The sequence below is a fragment of the Acipenser ruthenus genome, chromosome 24 (assembly GCF_902713425.1).
Source record: "Acipenser ruthenus chromosome 24, fAciRut3.2 maternal haplotype, whole genome shotgun sequence".
In the NCBI taxonomy this organism is placed as follows: Eukaryota; Metazoa; Chordata; class Actinopteri; order Acipenseriformes; family Acipenseridae; genus Acipenser; species Acipenser ruthenus.
This window is the reverse complement of record NC_081212.1, coordinates 14,143,160-14,164,234: the sequence shown is the minus strand read 5'-3', so window position 1 is coordinate 14,164,234 and position 21,075 is coordinate 14,143,160. Positions and strand designations below refer to the sequence as shown.

At 37.7% G+C, this 21,075-nt stretch overlaps 1 protein-coding gene and 1 long non-coding RNA gene across 8 annotated transcripts in view; one reads left to right on the top strand and one right to left on the bottom strand.

The window, feature by feature from the left end:
- Positions 1-16,339, bottom strand: part of LOC131700537 (uncharacterized) — a 54,437-nt gene extending 38,098 nt beyond the window's left edge. For both annotated transcript variants that reach the window (XR_009308411.1, XR_009308410.1), the window contains exon 1: positions 16,251-16,339. This is a non-coding gene — a long non-coding RNA (uncharacterized LOC131700537). The remainder of the gene's footprint in view (positions 1-16,250) is intronic.
- LOC117429103 (CUGBP Elav-like family member 4) overlaps positions 1-21,075 on the top strand; it is a 252,645-nt gene that overhangs the window by 150,586 nt on the left and 80,984 nt on the right. For all 6 annotated transcript variants that reach the window (XM_058998406.1, XM_058998405.1, XM_034048291.3 and 3 more), the window contains one exon: positions 6,392-6,440. In XM_058998406.1, the coding sequence (XP_058854389.1) occupies positions 6,392-6,440 (49 nt within the window). The remainder of the gene's footprint in view (positions 1-6,391; positions 6,441-21,075) is intronic.

Here is a 21,075-nt window from a genome sequence, read left to right as displayed (position 1 = left end):
GGAGAGGAGGAGTGCCATTGTGTGCCAGCCTCCTTCTCATATACTATTACCCAGTTCAAAAGCACTGATATAATTGAAATAACAAAATTACTTTTGAACAGAACAGAAAAAAGCTGATAGGCATTTTTACCGATTTAACTTGTTATAATTCAATGAGCATGATTCACGATTATTGACAAACCATTTCTTGGACCTCATCAGATTCCTTTCTCAGGGTGAAATGAACCAGAACAGCTACTACATGCATCCAAATCAAATCGAGCCAAAGCTTAAACAAATAAAAAAAATTTAAATAACAGAAATCTGAGAAAACTAAGGTTAATTAAGGATTAAAGCTAAAACAATTCTCAAACCTACCCCTCTGAGGGTCAGGTTTTTATCAAATATTCCATGGAGTAAACCGAGAACTTTTTTCCTCTCAGTTTGAAGCAGTCACACTCATAAAAGACTGGATGTACTTCAATACATTTTTATATATCTCCGCTTATCTGGAGCACTACGGTAGCTACTTTGTTGAATTACAAATATGCCACTCTAAAATCAAAGAAGCCTCCGTGCTAGCCTCAATCACTCAGAAATGACATAGGACTATTCCATGATAGCAAATGGTAATCATGTATTTTTTATTGATAATAAAATTACAGAAAAGTCAAAGAAAAGTTCACTATCCACGCATCTCTACAGCTGACCTCATTACGAACATATTATTGGCATTTTTAAATTCTTGGCGACTAAAACGTACAGTACTGATGCTAATTAAAAAAAGAATACAATGCGTACCTATCAGTGCTTGTTACAACACAAATCACTGATGAGGGCAGGGAAATTGGAGAGCGCTTCAGTCGCAAGACATTTTTAATCTAACAGTATTTCGTCTTGATCACCCTTTGCTAGTAATGTACTAGTATTGAGCCAACAATCCGTATTTTCACTGGATTGAAAGCTAAAAACTCTTAACTCTCACACCAGACGTAACGGCTTGTCAAACTAGACCGCATGGCAATACTTTGGTTTCTGATTGGCCATACATTCTGTATTTTGAAATTAAGTACTTAAGTTACAATAAACTTTAAATCGGGTCATTGAAACAAATAAATATCGATTTGCAGGCACGAACGCACACAGGAAATAAAATGAGTTCAAGACAAGGCTTTTAGTTTTTTAAAATATGTAATTTTTTTATCCCAAAGACAGACCAACTGTTTATATGACATTTAAAAACAGGGCTTTTTAGTCATGTGTGCACTGAACGCTCTGTCACAGCACGTCAGTCTGGTGTTGGCTATTAAACGTTGATTACATGACAAAAGTTTGCAATAGATTGGCAAGTGGTACTAAATAAAATGGTTGTCTGCCATTTCATAATTTCTCACGTACCCCAGGGGTACGTGTACTCCAGTTTGAAAACTGCTAGAAGAAACCACATGACCAGCAGATACAGTTTACTAGTAGTAGTATTTAAATGCCATTGTCCGGACTGGTAAATTCTTACCTTCCAGCTTCCCCTTTATTTTTATTTTATTTCCATATCAAAAATGGCACTTAGCCCCCAAGTAAATATTTTGGACAGTTTTCAAAACAGATGTTGCTTTATTTTTATAAACACACGTTGGTGTTGTTGATATGATAAAACGCGTATATCTGCTTCGGTACTGTATTTAAATTTGTTTCAAGGTTAAAACGATGGCCCTTGTTACACAGAACACTAAAAATAAATATACAATATGTATTTCGTTGGTTTTGTGGATTTGCTATATTTTTTTACTTATTTTAATACTGCACATAGTGATATGGTTTAGAAAATGCTACTTACCAAAACCGTGACTGCACGTGAACTGTATTACATAATTTCCTTTATTCCAATTCCAGTGGCATTTTCTCAATGCAAGCTGTATTGTAGGCATATATACAGTGCTGTATAAAATCACAAACACTGTGTGTGTGTGTATGTATATATGTAAACAAATTTCACATATTTTATAACATTACCGTAGGCTACTTTTTTTTTTTTTTTTAAGTCAATGATGCGATTTTCGTTTCGCAAATCTACTGCACACAGTATTTTTAAGCACAAATATAATAGCCTGCATTTCAAAAGTCAAAGCCGAAGCTGACTACTTATTCTTCCAGAAGTAATGGTTGGGTATAACAGGGATACAAGGTTGTATTTGCGCCGGGCTATATTGTTAACAAGCCTGATATTGTCGTCCAGGCTTTACTGTGAAACTGACTGGAGAATAAAAGCACAGGAGTTTAATTATGAAAACGCTTAAACAAACAAGTAAAAAAGACTAGCCTGTCATCAGACATGTCATGGTAATACAAAATACATTAATATACTGCGTATTGGTATTGGGTCTGGTCTGGGAAAGGGGACACGAATTTCAGCTGGACATTTTTTTTATTTCAGGGTTGCATTGGCGCAACGGTGCGGCCTAGCGCGAACACTGAGTGAATACGTGACATGCACGCTAGAACACAGTCAAACCCTGGGGTACAGTGCGCTACAACACAGTCAAACCCTGGGGTACAGTGCGCTACAACACAGTCAAACCCTGGGGTACAGTGCGCTAGAACACAGTCAAACCCTGGGGTACAGTGCGCTACAACACAGTCAAACCCTCGGGTACAGTGCGCTACAACAGTCAAACCCTGGGGTACAGTGCGCTAGAACACTGTCAAACCCTGGGGTACAGTGAGCTAGAACACTGTCAAACCCTGGGGTACAGTGTGCTAGAACACTTAAACCCTGGGGTACAGTGCACTAGAACACTGTCAAACCCTGGTTTCTGATACAGATGGATTAATTTCTTACTAATCTGGAGACGGTCACATGTATAAAAACCTGCAGCTTTGGCTGAACGGGGTTAGTGTGTTCAGAGGCGGAATGAGATGTGAGTCGTGAGGTAAAGACAATAATATAGAAAACAATTGCTACTTGTGTTAGTTTTAAACCAGCACGATACTTGTTTGTTCCGTGTCTGTTTTGGCCACCGTGCCAATTTATTATTATTTATTTCTTAGCAGACGCCCTTATCCAAGGTGACTTACAATTGTTCCAAGATATCACATTATTTTTACATACAATTACCCATTATACAGTTGCTCCAGTAAAAACCCAATCTAGGTAAAGTACCTTGCTCAAGGGTACAGCAGCAGTGTATCCGTTCAAGTCCAGAGCCCTAACCACTACTCCACACTGATTTATTTTGTGAAGTGTTTTGTTTTCTGTTTAAACCTTTTATTTATTATTAAAACGTGCGCACCAGTGCTTCATACCTCATAGCACTGTCTGTGTTCATTCTCTTCCTGGTCTGATGTCACCCACAAGCCATCGGGGTCACTGGCATGTTGCCAAGTACCATTGACTCTTTTTTGAGCCAAGCGAGGCCTAAATGAAACTCATCCTTAGGTATTAAATATTGGACAGAATAGTCTGAGTAGTTCAAATTAGTCATGAAACTCACATGAAAAAGCAGAGTAGTTTAAGAAGATGAGATCAGGACTTTGGCATGAAATGACCCACTATTAATCCTTGGTTTACATAGATTACACAGTTGTCAGGTTCATTTATAAGGAATTTTCCAGAAATCCAAAGACAATGCTTACATTATGTATCATTTTGAATTTAATTTGACACTAATGAGCAGAGTAAATCCAGTAACAAAACAGATGCAGACTCCACTCTGCACCCTGGAGCAGACATGGGAGTCATAAACACAGAGCCTGTCTGCTCTGTTAGGAATGCACTTATTGGTGAAGACATTAGCTGGCATGTTCGTCTACTTATCTTACTGGTTTTACCTGACGTTGTGTTTAAAACAGTACCCCACAATCATGTTATACCAGATTATGGTTCCTGGGTGTAAATTCACTTTATTCCTCCACTCAGTATTCCCCCTATCTGTAAACACATACCAGGACTTTCCAATTTGTTGAATTCAAGCAGCAGGCTTCCTCTGTCAATATACGGTACATGTACCATTCTACTAAGAACACCGTTGTATCCTCTACCAGTACAGAACCATTGATATTCAAGATTGTGTGGTAAAGGTACCTAGAGATGTAATGAGTAAGAATAAAGGGTTAAATGGTTAATACCTCTTATTAGCACAAGCAGTATTATCACTTGTGTATTGTGTATGTTGGATATGCAGATATTTTTACACTATAGATGGAAAGTTGCTGCTGTTTCTCATCACTTTGTGTTGTCTTGTAGTTTAAAAACTCACACTAATCTGTTCTAGTGCTTTGAAATATTAGCATATTCTTAATTATAATCAACAACAAGCCCGGAATAAGCAGAAGATGCTCAGGTCGATAAACAGGTACCCAGTAATAATGCTAATGAGGTAACAAAATGTAAGGCGGCAGTCAGCTCTCCTACATATAGGCCTTACTATTGACTTTGTCCCCTACCGGATCATCAGCTCTACTTGTAAGAATGTCAAAAAGAGAAAGCTGTACCTTTATGAGCAAGTGACAGTGACTACCATGACTGCCAGGTGTGACGAGCAGGTGAAAAGCATCATTTCAGTTTACAGTGCTGTACTAACAAAACAACAACAAGAGATAAGCCCTGTAAATATACATGAATCAAACACAACTAGAAACAATACCATTCCCCAGCTCCAAATAGTACATCCTGGGTGGGCTGACAGGCAGTCTGAATACATATACTGTATGCCAAATATGTTTAGTAAAACTGAGTCTAAAGGGTTAAAGAGAGCGTTACATAAGAAAACTCCCAATTCTTCTATGTTTTAAAAGTCTCCAGGGGGTACAAATGGATTAGGAATACTGAATCACTTGTGTACTGTACTTAAAGACTATATCTACTATATGGAAAATAGGTGCAAAAGCCTCAGGGTAAATATATGCTGATCTACATGAAAGGAATTTTCTCCCAGCAAACCTCAAACAAGGTCTTACCCTGTGATAGTTCAAGAGTGTTTCTAACACTTGGGGTCCCCAAGTGCCTCATGTGGTGAATGCATGGCCATGTGATGTGCAAGGTGAGACATAAAAAGTGAGGGGAGCGCAGGTGTCCTTGCTGTGCGAAGTCACTGATCTTCACTGGTGATTCTACTGTGTGCATTACATTGGCTCTGGCTGTGGAGGAAAACAACCTCAGGGGAAAATGTGAGGGCTGGCCGCTGTGTTCCAGGGGCCAGCAGCTCACCAACACCCTCCGTCAAGATGTAATAAGATGGGTGGGTACCAGGTAATAAAAATAAATAAAAAAAATTATAGAGCAGGGGCAGGATATGTTGGTCATTCCAGTCTAGGTCTTTGGTCAGTGCTGTCTTTTGTTATGTAATTAGGCCTGTATTTTTTCCACTTTCCTTTATTAAGTTGTGTTGAAAATGCCTCTTCATAAGTTAAATATCCATATTTAAGTATCAAACAATATGGAAATAATTGTAATGTAAGAGAAAAAGGAAAATATGAAGCCAGCGTAATAAGTGAAAAGTGTAATTACAGCACTGTGTTTTGAACATTGAGTGCTAAAGTAATGAATCAATTGGCAGTGGTAAACTCTACCTTGTATGGGGTTGCTGTATTGCAGGCTGTGTAAAGGAAATGACTGCTACCGACTGAATAATTTAGCGACAGTAATCATTGTGAAATTCATTTATTACCAATCCCCTACATGCAAACCTGTCATTTTAAATGTGTTTTCTTATTAGACTAGTAATCATATTACTGGGCTTATATTTGTACCTTTAGTTTGGAATGTATAGCTATACAGAAAGACAAGGTTATAGATCAAAAGTTGCTGCTATTTCTTATAACCAGATCACCTCTAGTTCAGAACCTTCCTAATGGTCACAATCAGACCATGTGACCTAAAGTAAAGATACCAGGATGTATTGATACAGATCCTCAATTAACACAACAAAGCAAGTGAAGAACCAACAGATTCTTAGCACAAGAAATGGGGGGACCAGTGATAATGCAAATACAACAAACCAGGCATGACAAAATGGATTGAAAGAAATCAGTTAAACATTAAGTCAAGATAAACAGAAAGCAATCATAGTAAAAGAAATCTTAACTGTTTGAAATGGTGAGATCCGGACATAATTTATCTTGTGATTTCAACATTTAGATTTTATTTAAAGACCCACCACAGTATGAAATATTTTCAATTGATCTGAACAGTGGGCAATACCACCACCATATAAATATTAAAACAGGAACAAACCCTTACCTTGAAAGTCTACAATACATTGAGTGTTAAGGATTATGTTTTTCAAAAAGTACCCTTATTTTATTGATTTCAAGAATGATTTAGATTCACTACCGTTTGGTTTAGCTCAACTGAACGGATACCTGCTGCATCGGACTGGACTCTGGATTATAACCTCTGCCTTCTCTTTGTTCACAGATGAACAGGCCCATCCAGGTGAAACCAGCTGACAGTGAGGGAAGAGGAGGTAATTGTCCTTTTATTTTCTCAATGAAAACTAACCGGGAGGTGAAGGGTTAACTCCGAGGCTTTTCTTTTCTCACTCCATGCAGTGCGCGGCTTGATTGTGATTTACACGGCAGGGCTAGTATTTGGCAGCTGATTTCCACACCACACAAATCCCATTTAGATCCTATTTCTGTCACTGCGCCACTTTAATTAATGGTCGTCTAAGAACAGTCTGACCGACAAAGCTTGAGCTAGTCCACATTTTAAAGAGATAAATTGGACACTTGGCTTAAGAGAGAAGGATGGATGGGCCAAGCCATCAATTACTGCATTTACCAGGAGAACAAAAAGAGCCTGCCCTCCATGTACCAGAGCTGCCGCGTGAGACACCTGCTGATGTGCATGGGCACGCTGTTAGAGCATCACAAACAAGGACTGGATGTTAGCATGCCTGGACCAGGAGCCTTTTGCATGGAAACACTGCTTTGTGTAGTTTTGAAAGTAACACATGTATTTTCATTTTAAAACACAATCTCTGGTACTATCTTAAAAATCTGTTTGCAAGTCATGCTTTTAGACTGTTGCATTTCCTGGGCCATTTCACCTGGAGGGTGAAATTTGTTCCCACCTCTTCACTGGCTTCGTTCCTGTCAATACAACCACTCACCTGCGTCCCCTATTGACTGACATGCTTTCATCCAGTAACATGCTTTGACCCAGAAGACATTGCCGAGTGATGTAAAGCAGTAACAAAAGTTAATGGATTTCTTGCTCTTATTGTATTACTTGTATTGTAACACTTGAAATGTATTTGCTTACGATTGTAAGTCGCCCTGGATAAGGGCGTCTGCTAAGAAATAAATAATAATAATAATAATAATAATAATAATAATAATAATAATAATAATAATAATAATAACAATAACAACAACAACAACAACAGACTTCCTGGACGGCGAGGCAAGCATACTCTTGTGTTTGCTTACACAAACTCAGTGTAGCACCAGATGTCTTTTAAAATGAAAATTTGTCTTTGCTATAGCATGTGTTTCTTTTAAAACTGCACATCTGAGACCGATGTAGCAACTGGAAGTGCAAAATGGGTCTGATTTATGGAATTATTATGTAAGCTACAATGAAGTATTGTTACTATAAGGTCATTATTTTAGCACACTCACAATACTGGGGTTGAATGCGCTGCTGCGCGTTTTAATAATAAATAAATGGTTTGAAAAAAAACAAAACACTTTTATAAAACAAAACGGCACGTTGGCCAAAACAGACAGCCAATAAACACCGGCTGTGAATTAACAAGTGTCGTGCTGGGTTTAAAGCAGCACGAGTAGCAACTGGTATTGTATTTCTCTAGCTCTCTTTACCGTAGGTTCCGCCTCTGAACAACCCAACCTCGTTCAGCCAACGTTGCAGGGTTTTATACATGTGACCGTCTCCAGTTAGCAATACATTATTCAATCTGGAGACTGACACATTCTACACGAGTTTAGCATGGATGTGGAATTTTAACCCCATCCATGCTGTAAAATAAAACAAGGTGTTTTTAAACACCAAACCATATACTTTAAATAATAATAACACAAAACACACACAGGGGCAGGGTGTACCCTGTCACACCATGTCGGTAAGGTACCCATCCACACATTAACATGCAGCTGTTGTATAATTACATCACATTGTGAATTGAAGTATTATTTCAAAAGGATGCAAAGAAGGTTTTGAATATCTGCATGCTACAAGCACTATAAAATTGATCAAATATGACTTAAATGCTTGCAGTATAATGACCCTATAATTACACTGTAGTCTCAGAATAATTACTATGAAATAAGTAACTGAAAGCATCACCCAAATTGCATAATAGACAGTTTTCCATCCCTCAGCTCTAACCACTAAGCTACACTATCTCACAGTTAACAGCACCACCTGCCATGGCAACCTGCTCCTCATACTTTGGCTCCAACCAGAGTTTAGGTGTTCCACTCTAAATACAAGATTTCATTTTACCACGCTAAGCTGCATGGCTCCTTCAGAGTCCCTCAGCTCCAAGCACATGGTCCCACTTCCTTCTAGTACCTCAGCTCTAATAGCTAGACCACACTGCCTCCCAGTCCTTCAGTCCTAACCATTAGACCACACAACCTCCCTGCCCCTCAGTCCTAACCTCTAGACCACACAACCTCCCGGCCCCTCAGGCCTAACCTCTAGACCACACAACCTCCCTGCCCCTCAGTCCTAACCACTAGCCCTTTACGGTCCTATGTCGGACCTGGTCCGACATTGCAATTATTCCTATCTGGTCCAATGTCTGACCCTGTCCGACATCATCAAAAAGACGCAAAAAACGGGTTTCTAGTCGTTTTTTCTCTGGAAAAAGTCAAGAAAACCATTCAATGGCCGAGTGGGAGCGACAGGAGCCGAGAAAAGACGAAAAAAAATTTTTTTAAAAAAATTACAAAAATTTTTTCTCTCATGAATAGTCATACTTGCCCCTGGGATCAGATAATGGAGGCCATAAGGAAACAAGCTGGCTGTGACTGCATCAGCGCTCAGAGATTATCACAGACATTTGCAGAGCTTTTTTCAGATGTTATAGTAATAAAATAATGACTTGGATCGCATTATTGAGGCGTTTGGTGATAAAACGAGTGATCAGGAGATGACTGATCGGTATGTACGACTATTAATAATAATAATAATAATAATAATAATAATAATAATAATATTTATTTCTTAGCATATGTGAAAGCTATAGCGGACGAAAGGGTGGGGCGGGGCTGGAGATGCCTAGTGAGTACTTTGTTAATATGCAGGGCCTTTTAAACCTGTTTGACTGTGGAAAAAAAATACTTTTAAACAGCGTGTCTAAAATTAACTGCGCGTGTGAAAATAAATTGGACCTGATGTGCCCGACACGCACTTAATAAATGGACTGCAAAGGGCTAGACCACACTGTCTCCCTGCCCCGCAGTCCTAACCTCTAGACCACACTGTCTCCCTGCCCCTCAGTCCTAACATGCAAGTTAGTTGGGAATCCAGTTCTGCATGGAGGATTTTAGCAACAAAGTTTTCAAATCAGGCAGAGAAGCTGAGCGAGTCCATAACAAAGCCGAGCTGTTTTTCCCCTGCAGTCCCTGCTGGGATTTCTTCCCCCTGACCTTGTCTGCTTCTCTTTCAGTAAGGAAAAGATCAAGCCTGATAATCTCTGATTGGAGATGGCCGTTATCTAAACACAATCTGTTTGTTTTCTCTGTCGCGCTCCTCCCGCCGGAGTTCAGTAAATCCGTCTGCAGCGAAATATGGAACACATCCAATTACTGGTGAGATAGAGAGAGACGACAGCTAGGTCACAAAGCCCATTCTCTTTCATTAGCTGTGATAACAATGAGTTTTCCTTTCCATCAGCGCTGGCGTTTCTGCAGGGGCTTTGCTTTTTAACCTTTAGAAGGGGATTTTTCTCTCTCACTCTTAATATTGCCAATGTTTGAATTGAGTGCTTGTGAATGGTGAGGGATTGACAGCACCCAGAGAAGCAATGCTCCAGAACTAACCAGAGAGCAGTGAAAGACACAGAGACGGGTTTAGCTCCCGTGGATAGAAAGGGGCTGACAGCAACAGAGACGGAGCCCTCTGTTCATCTACCCATAGGGCAGGAACAGCAGAGAGATACATGTGTGGCCTGTATTAGACGAGGAAGCAGGAGATAGAGACTGAATCCCTGTCTGTCTGTTCATCCACAGGGCACATGAATCAAGTGCCTTTAGTAGTAGAGCATTTTAATGCTACAGATCCATAACAGCGTTTCAGAGGCTGTGCCCACTATTTCATGGCCACTTCCTTGTAGGAAATTCTAGCAGTGACCAGCACTGGTCTATACCCTGATCAGAGGAGGTAGTTTGCTGGTGTTCAACTGGTCGTGCTGCTTCAGGAAACCTACATTTCTAGACAATCATGTACTATATACTAGCTGGGTACTTGTTCAAATTCCCAAGTCTTGCTGGCCAGCAGCTCATCAGCAGGTGCTGGAGTATTGCGCAGGGCTTGAAGCACTACTCATAAATATTGAGGTTAAGGTTAAAGCTGAAACTGCTGGCCTTGCTTATGGACATATTTATTAGGCCTGGCTTCTAGGTGATCCAAATATCAACATGAGATTTTGGAGACAGATTTCAGGGAGAATTATGTACTAAGAAGCCAACAGTGGCCTATTTTTTGGTGCTGTCTTCAAAGACAACCTCCTTGTGTAACAGAATTTATTTTAAAAAAAAAACTGATGTCAAAGTTCTCATAACAGACTATTGAGGGTTATAAAATTACACCATAAACTGTATACATAATAATAATAATAATAATAATAATAAATAATAATATGCAATATAGAACATTGTTTAGGTTGCTGTATGATACATGATGCTGATAGCCACTCCTAAACTCAGAGGTCAGAGTAGCCAGTAAGCCCACTCATGGGTAGTCGCTCTGTCCTCTTTACTAACTTTACAGCTTGTATCTCGCACAGCACCCTATGCAATTGGGCACACAAAATATCAGGGTCTGCTAGAGATTTAAATTAATTTCAGATGGCTGTACCACATCAATATCAGGGTCAACATGTTGATTCCACAAGGCAGTAACTTCATAACTTCAAGTCCACTTCGTTTTTGTCATGTCTTGGAAATTGAGTGAGGACTATTATTCTCCACCAGCCAAGTGGGGACCATGACTTCCCAACATTTTCTTTAAAAAAAACTTATATAGAAAATTATGTTTTAAGCTGAACATTGATAATATTTGTTTAAATTTGAAGAAATCTATTTAAAACAAACAACCAAGTGGGGACTTAAACCACGTTTACCCTACAAAGTGGGGTCCTGCACAGCCTGCAGTAGGACTGTGTCTGAGCCGCAGCGACTCCGAGTCCTGCTGTTCACAACCATTACACAGATATTTTGTAGATTCGTCTTCCTCTTTCTTACAATTCAGCATTTAGTAGTTCTGAAGTTCTAATTCTTTATTCTAGGATTACAGAATCTTTGCAAATGATTATGAGAATGTTTTAAAAAGGTAATTTGTGTTTCTTTTTTTTTTTTAAATCAGTTGCATGGAAAAAAAACAGCAGCTCAACTAATTATAACCATAAGATTATTTCTACGTAAAATTTTAATGAACTCACAGCAAATTGGTCAGTGTTAAATCAACTCTGTAGGAGTCAAATCTAACATGTTTCCAGTGTTCATATGGCTCCACACTCCACGGTGTAAGTTACACTTTTGAAAGTTAAATAAAAAAATAACACTTCCATATTGTAAAACATTTAACACTATGGGAGTTAAATTTACATCTTTTTCAGTGTATGTCTAGCACCCCTTTACTTTAAAATTAACTACCCAAGTGTTGGGAAATAGCAATGGGAGATTGACACTAACACTGATGTAGTGACACATGTACTCTTTATATAGAAACTATGTACCAGTGCTAAACTCATAACTTTCAGAATTTGTCAAACAATATTGAATTGCCACAAAAGTAAACAAACGTTGCAGCAAACGCAGAAATAATTGGAGGCACACAATATGGTTTATTTAAGCAGCCAACAGCAAGTCGGCATCATCCACACACTCTAACACACACACACTGAGCCCTTTCCCCACCCCAGAGCGCTACCCCACTTACTTTCCCACTGCCAGAGTCCTCTGCTGCTCATTAACATATTTGTGGAGGCCGGCTCCAGCCACTGCACACAATTTGCCAACAGATGGTAACGGCGAGTCAGTCCAGCCGTGCCCGTTAATTTAATAACTAAAATTATAATATTTTAGTAACATAATTTTAAAATACATTCATGTATTTATGTCACTATATACAAAAAAATCTAAATGGAGAAAGAAATTAGTATTTCAGTGTGTGAGCATCATTCTGTACTAGTAAGTGGGGACTTGTGTTGCTCAATACTATCTAAGTGAGGACTATCATGTGGGGGGTATTTATATAAAGAATTATGAGCCTGGTGAAGTTTTATATCGATAGAAAATTGAAAGCACAGTTAACAGCCGAATTATACCAATTACCTACAATGTACTTGCATAGTGTACTTATATTGCAGAAACACACACAGCAGTGTGTGAGCATCGTTTCGCACTATCCAAGTGGCGACTCCAAACTCTCAGTATTCATAATTAGGGGTCTACTTAAATCGCGGTAAATTTACGTATTTTTCACGGGTATGTTGTGGAATAAAATTATGATTTCGCGGACATTTCACGGACATGTTAAAACATTAAATAAACCTAAGTAGACAGTATTTCAGAACACTATAATGCCTAAAAATAGTGGTACTTGCTTCCTTACTAAAACAGAGTGCTGGCATTTGTTAAAGGCAAGTGTGCAGCACCCCCTTGCAATTGACTTGCCCATACATTGAGACTGCACGTCTGCATCCATTGTGGAAATCAATTAGAAACAGTCCAGAAACTCGGTTACACAAGGGTATCTGGCATACTTTAATGAAGTCAATGTATGCAGCATGTTCGTTGTCATGTTATTTGTCCCATCCAATAATCTATTTTATTAGTACCGAGTCAAAACAAAGAAGACGTGGCTATTCGGGTTGAAAATTCCAACTAACAGCGGGTTGAAGCGAGGGGGCTGTGCTGGATCGTTTTAGTACTGATTTAACTTGCAGACAGGAATACTTCTTGTCTGCGCTGACTTTCCAGTTTGGTTTCTGAAAGCTGTTTATTTTACATTCTGTTCAGCAGCCTCTGTGGTAGCCTTTTGTTTAATGTGTGATTCTGAAGCTAAATAGCGATCGATCGTATTTTCTCCAAATACACATTAAGATATGGAAAACAATTACCTCAGTCTGCATGTAGTTTATTTGGGAAATATTTTGAAACGATCATCAGCCGAAATATAGTTTGCTTTCTTTGTCGTCCATTTCTACTATTTTACCTCCAATGCTGAAAACAACTAGATTTTAGCAACCTAAATGAAAACAATGCAGCACCAACTTTGTCCCACCCCTCCTGCACAGTACAGGTCACATAAAAGCAGTAAAGACGCAATGATAGGCTGATTAAAACGTTGTCATTTGAATAGTAAACAAGAACGTTAACTGCTTTGGAGAATTTATTTTGTAAATTTTGGACATTTTTTGCTTGTTTTTTGCTTAAGTGCAGTGCACATGGGACGGCGAAGGAATAAAAATCGGCTATCTACAGAAGGAAGATACGTAGTTTGCGTCACTTGCGTTGTGCAGTAGTTCATTTAAACAAGTTTTTTTTTTTTTTTTTTTTTTTTTTTTTTTCCGTACTTGTTTGTATGCATTGGCCCCTAAGAGGTGAATTTCGTGGTGACCCCTCAATTTCACGATTTCCGCGAAATCCTCGAAATCGCGAATTAGGTAGGTCCCTATTCATAATTATTAATCTACTTATCAATTTTCATTCATATCCATTATTGACAACTCTAAATTCAAATTATTTGCTCTAGATTACAGTATTCTTGTAAATGATTATGAGATTTAAATATTTTTAAAAGGTAATTTAAAAAAATCAATTATATGGAAAAAACTGTTTCAATACTGTTTCAGTTAAACTAATTATAACCATAAGATTATTTTGATGTAAAATTTTAATTAACTTAATTTTTATCCTATTAAATATTATCATATTTATCTAAATTATTATAATTTACAGAACATATCATTTTAAAACACATTAATTTAATGTATCAATATACAAAATAAAAATGGAAAAAATCATGAGTCCATGGCTGTGTTAAAGTGGGTTACAGTGGTTATGAAACGTAAGTGTTTAGTGATGTCATTTTACCTTCAGCTCATTGAATCTTTCTTACTTTATTTTAGATGTACTTTTTTTTTTAATATTTGATGGACCTCTGACAGAAAATACAAATTACCATCTCAAAGACCTAAAACTGGCCCAAAATATAAATCACCTGCACAATGCAATTTTTACCCACACAAATAATAAAAACACTGCCAGCCAACACAAGGATCTCACCTCCTCAACGCGCCTGCGCACTGTGAATGAAAAGGAACAAACAGCGAGTGAGTCACCTTGGTGCCCAGGGACTGTCCAACAGTAATAATTTCAAACTCTTTCCAGCTTAGAGAACAAAAATCTTAGCACATATAGAAGCTGTGCAATTTTCCAAGGATTTCAAATCAGAAATCAGAAATTAAATATCTTGTACAACTGCACAGATACACAAGATTTTACAATGGATGGTATTTTATGAAAAACAACCTCCGACATGCAAACGCAGACCAGCTCTAAGACTTACCAAAAACTGAGACTGGAAATAGTGTTACCTGTTTGTGATAAAAGTATATTTATTTATGAGTATAGAGGTCACAACAGTAAAGAAATACCACACAAGATGTTGACTAATTACATTTTTTTTATTATTATTATTTAAAAAGAAGCAACTCTTGACAAATCTTTGATAGCAAGATTTTTATTTTCAAAACTAGAATAAATAAAATCACACAGAAACAAAGCAAAATTATAATAAAATACATACCTAAATAATAATAATAAATAACAGTAAGTATAATAATAAATAACAACAATAAATAACTAAGTAATGACTCATCCTTGTACACACACAGAAACAAAAAAAACATAGAAAAAGTAAACTAATAATAATAATAATAATAATAATAATAATAATAAATAAATAAATAAAATACTAGGGGTGGGCACCAACATATCGACATGTTGATATGATGTCGTTCGATATCGATAATTTCAACATTGCGGTATCGTGGGATAAAAACTCTTCAGGTACGCTGGCAGAGACATACTTTTTATTCTGAATACTGGTAAAAATACAAAACGCAGTATAATCAAGTTTATTTTATATTAAGATACAACAAACCCTATAGATACCAATCATGGTCAGTCTCGCAGGCAAACACCACACACTTAAACCATTTTATTCCATTGATTTGCGTTTTTCAATTTGACCCCAATTAACAAATGTATTGTCAATAGTTATAAATATAAAACCGTGTAAATCAAGAAAAACAACAAATACACAACCTGTGTACCCTCTCTCCTATGCGCTACTCCACTTCATTCACCTATTCCTCTCACCGGCCAATCCCTTACAGGAAACTATATCCTGTTTTCAAAAAGTGCGCGCATCAACTAATTAAGAAACAGGACCGTCTTTTTAAATTATACACACCTAAAAACAAACTTAACACAAAAAAAACAAACATGAAAACCAGCTTAAATAATTAGATGTGTACATTTTTTTCTTCCATTCATAACATGCTCACAAGGTACCAAATGATATTTGCAAACACGACTGGGATTATTCTGCGATGCGCATGCGTCAGTGTGGTTCATTGCATTTTTCCATGCGATTACTTACACTGTTATTGATGTATTTTTATAATATGAACTTTCAGTATTATAAACGAGATGTACATTTAAAACCTCCAAACACATCTCAAAATAATGCAACATTTAGCATGACACCATACTTAATACTTTTAGATGTGTCGTGCATTTATACACAGAGAAGATTAAATTATTCCGTTTTGCCTAGCCTGCGCAGTGAAGTATATATACGTCTATATGTATATAGGTTTCATATTGCAATTGTGTTATACTTTTCAGTGTTCTGGAAGACTCCGATATTATTGATATCGATATTGAAATATGTGCACGATATCGATATAACATATATAACTCACCCTATAAAATACATGGCTTAAAAATGACTCATAAACACGCACGCACGCACAGATAAACAAAAAAAGTTAGTTAGTCCAAGTACTTACCTTTCAAATGACTTGTACAACCGGAGACACAGACGTTTTAAATTGAGAAACACCTTCTTCAACCTTCAGTGAACTCAGCTAAAATGGCGGCGTTTGTGCTGCGTCCTCGTAATTATAATATTATATGTCCCGCCCACCCTAACCCTAAACCAATTATGTGGAGACATGCCCCGTAGTCATGGTTATGACTCTCGCAAAAAAAACAAGATTGGTGATTGGAAGGCCGAGATATGACATGACAGGTCATCGCTCATATACGATCGATTGTAAAGCGCTCCGGCAGCAGAGGGTTAAAAACCGTGTAAAACTTACATCAGTGTCAATCAAGATAAAATGTTACACACATGCACTCTCTTTTACTAGAGTGAAATTAAGTCATGTGTTTGAGGCTTACATAACATAACAAACAAAATAAAATGGTGTTTTTTTTAGTGAGCATGCCGTAACCCACAATCAGCAGCACCCCAAAGTGTAGCCCATTATAACCAATACAGTACACATGGGGGCATGTCATTGGATGACCCATTTACCCCCTTAGACGGCTTGCTCACTAAAATCGTTAGTGTTTTTGCAAAGAGCAGATGATAACCTGTCTAGGGATACCTCGATATTTAGTGAGCAAGGCGTCTAAGGGGGGTAAATTGGACATCAAAACGTGCCCCCGTGCATTCTCTATTGGTTATAATGGGCTGCATTTTGGGGTGCTGCTGATTGTGGGGTACGGCTTGCTCACTACAATCTTTTGTGTTTCTGCAAAGAGAGGGTTATAACCTATCTAGGGATACCTCGATATTTAGTGAGCAAGCCGTCTAAGGGGAGTAAATGGGGCATCAAAAGATATGCCCCCATGCGTTCTGTATAGGTTATGATCGGCTACATTTTGGGGTGCTGCTGATCGTGGGGTACGGCTTGCTCACTAAAATCATTAGTGTTTTTACAAAGAGGGGCTTATAACCTATCTAGGGATACCTCGATATTTAGTGAGCAAGTCGTCTAAGGGGGGTAAATGGGTTATCCAAAGACGTGCCCCCATGCGTTCTGTATAGGTTATAATGGGCTACACTTTGGGGAGCTGCTGATCGTGGGGTGAGGCTTGCTCACTAAAATCTTTAGTGTTTTTGCAAAGAGGGGGTTATAACCTATCTAAGTTAAGGATACTTGGATATTTAGTGAGCAAGGCGTCTAAGGTGGGTTAAATGGGGCGAAACAAGCGGGTAATATAGAGAACCGCTATGCTGCTGATACAGACTTGTTATTAATATTTTCTTTTTTTTTTTTTTTAAAGAAGGAGCGATTATTTTTTAAATAGTAGCAATATATTAATTGAGCAAGATGTGTAAGTGTGTTAAAACACATAGAAAAAGGACGCGCTGCTTTGTCAACTACATCGCAAATAAGGAACCGGGAATAAGTAACCAACTTCCAGGTGGTCTCGAGCTGTCCTCCCACACCTCCGTTTCCATGTTTAAAAGGAGACGTTTCCATGCTTTTCCAAGTTACCCGAGTTTTCACGTGAGTTGGGCAGGAAGTACTTGCTGCAGGCGGTATTACAGTCAAATTGCCAATGATTTAAAAGTAAATTCATCAAGATATTCTTTCGCATGTATCGTGTTTCCTGCAGCAAACATACCTCTGGCAGAGTGGTATGCGGAACAGGGAAAGGACAAGGGAAAGAATGTGTCTGATGTCAAAGTGGATATGAGAATGGCAGTGATGAAGCCAATTTGCTTGAAAACATTAATGGAACGGACATTTCCGTCAAAGGATGTAAAAAATCTGGAATTTATCTGATGCGATCAAAAACCCAGAGGCTGTGTAAACTGCGCCTGTTACTGTAGCAGGACTGTTCTTTTTTATGTTAAACATTGTTTGTGTTCTTTTTTTTTTTTTTTACCAGGGTTTAATTAAGTAACAGCCAACATTGTTTATGCCAGACCTGTTAGAAAGTATGCTACAAAATGGTTGACTGTTATTGTCGATACGTTGTAGACAAAGACACCGACCGTGCATGTATCGTAAAGTCCATAAACAAAACAAAACGTTAAAATAAATTCTAGTTCTACACCATGTAAAACAGAGCTGGTTTTACCAGCGTTTCTCAAACTGAGGGTCCCGACCCAGGGGGTCGCAAGGCTATTGAAGCAGGGTCGCATGATCACAAACAATACTCACATAACCTTAAGATAAAGAGCTTCTGATTTTCGATTTTAACCGATAAAACACCCGATACAAAAATGCAAACACTGGAAATGGTTACTCAATTCAAGGTTCCGGTGTTGTGTAATATTCTGCATCTCACAAAATTCTGCATCCCCTGCTTATTGTACTATATGCAATCCCATGGTCTGGCGATTCGTCTTCCACACTTTCACCACGGTCTGTTTTGTTGAAAACCTGAAGTGACCTCCTTTTTCTAATGTTAATGTTAGGTTAAGGGTGAGGGTTAGTCTATTTTTGCATTATTACGGTACAATGTTTAGGGTACAACACATATATTACAATAAGCAGGAGAATTTTATGGGATGCAGGATATTACACAACACCGGCACTCTTTCCATTCTGGGGTCGTATTTTACAAATAATACGCGTTAATGCTTGCGTTATAAAATAATATTACTAACTACAAACATTATTACTAACAAAAGATATTATCACAAGAGTGATCTGCGGGGAAGAAACAAGTACTGGGATGCATTATGTCTTAATTGTGTGTAATTTGCGATTAACATTTCAATTTAATCCGACCATAGCTTCTCACAGTCAAAAGTCAATAGATACTTTATTTCACAGCAAGACGATACAAGAGTAATTTTTTTGTTTGTGTCTTTTTAAAACATGTACTTTGATGTCTTTCATTTTTCCTAGACCTTCGTTTTTTTTATTATCCCGCCAACACAGTTGCAACAGTTTTAATAACTACCTACAGAACGTTGCCCCCCAGTACATTTTCCCCCAATGAACTATACATAACATAGGTAAAATAAGTCTTAAAATCTTACGGTCTAGAAGCCTTCACGCTGCGTGAAAGTCGATCCTGCTTAAATGCAACACCACTGATCATGGTCAAATGTACCGATACATTTGACCCTGGTCAGAAATGGCAGTGCAGATGTGCCTATTGTTAGATAGTGAGAATTTAAAACAGAATTGCAAATTGTGGCGACATGTAAAAAAAATACCTAGACACACAAAAACCCCAGAAGAATGTGCCCTGACCATAAGGATTTTGTTGTGGAAGACATCAAAGGAAGATACAACTAAATGTGCAAGTGGCTGTCCAACTATTGTGACACAAAAAAGTAGCTGAAAACAATAATTTCGTACAGTATATGCAAAGCGAAAGACCGAAAAAAAAAGATTTACATAAAACTCAAAAATAGATAAAAATAAGAAAATAAAAACAGAAGCCCTACTTAAGATCCTTAGCACTACATTACAGCGCATATACACTTAATCCTTAACATTAAATGATGTAATATGAAGCCAGACCTCCTGTCGTGTTTACTAACTGTCCCGATGCTTGCTTGTTTGTATGTGTATATAAAGTGCTAGCGCCTGTCATGCCCCTGAAGAAGAGACTTTGAAAGTGGAACTTAAAGAAGCAGGCGTTATTTAGAAATCAGGAGTCTACAAGTAGACGGTACCGATACTATATTCAAGTTTGCGATGCTTCCTTCCATTTCTGATGGCAAAACTAAATCTCAATTCACAGAGCAACCACCTTGAAGCAGAAACACAAGCGACACAAATGGCCGGCTTGCTTTTGATTTAAACACTTCCGCCTCTGTGGGTCTAATATTATGCCATGGTTTCATTGTGTAATCTGGTTATTCATTTTACAACGACACATATGTTATCAAGCAGTATCCTGGCACGTGCAATGCATCACATTTCTGGAAATTAAATGTCTCTAATGTTACTATAAAGTGTGTTGTTTACGTCAGTGCTCGCACCCGTGTGAAAATTACATTACACATTGCAGCTTTTATTTTGTGATTTTTTTTCCAATTATCTAGTCTTCCTTTAGGCCATCATATTAAATCCAATTACTGTTTCTTTGTATCACAGAGATAAAGTGGTTTCCACTGCTGATTGTTGCTCCAAAAAGTGTGTACCTAAAATAAAACACATTGTGTGTGTGTGAAGTACATTCAAATATATATATATATATTTTGTTGCAGACTTTAATCCACGTTAATGGAGAGTAGAAGAAATGAAACAAACATTTGTACAAAGAAAACTTGTGAAAACATAAATAAATACCAGAATCATAAATGAAAGTTCAAATAGCACAGTCTATTCATAAATCAATGTTTCAAGGATCTTAGATGTTAGTCTTTTTTAAATTTAATTTTGTTTCAAAGTATTACTGTTATTGATCCTAGCACAGAAAAAAATACATAAATAAAATAGTATGATGCAGTGAGATTCCCAAATTTTATTATGTTTGTATTTATTACATATATAGTGCCCAAACAACCTCTGATATGAGCCCGAAAAGTCCACATTAGTGTATACCACTAACACACATATGTGTGTGTATGTGTTACACTCAGAGTCAGGATTCAGTCTATCACTCACAAAAATAACCATTTTGCGATTTGAGCATTTACAAATGATCAAAGAATGAAATTAAAGGTTATTTTGGTCTTTGATCAAATTATTTTGGTGAAACAGAAAATATCAAAACAGAAAAGAGACAGCTTCTTCTGTCTTTGAGTAAAGTGATATAATCAAATTGTGAAATGTGCTTTGAGCAAATGCAGAGTTCCCAAACAGATTTTGAAGATGCTGCTCAATCTGCGATTGTACATTTGTCTCTGTC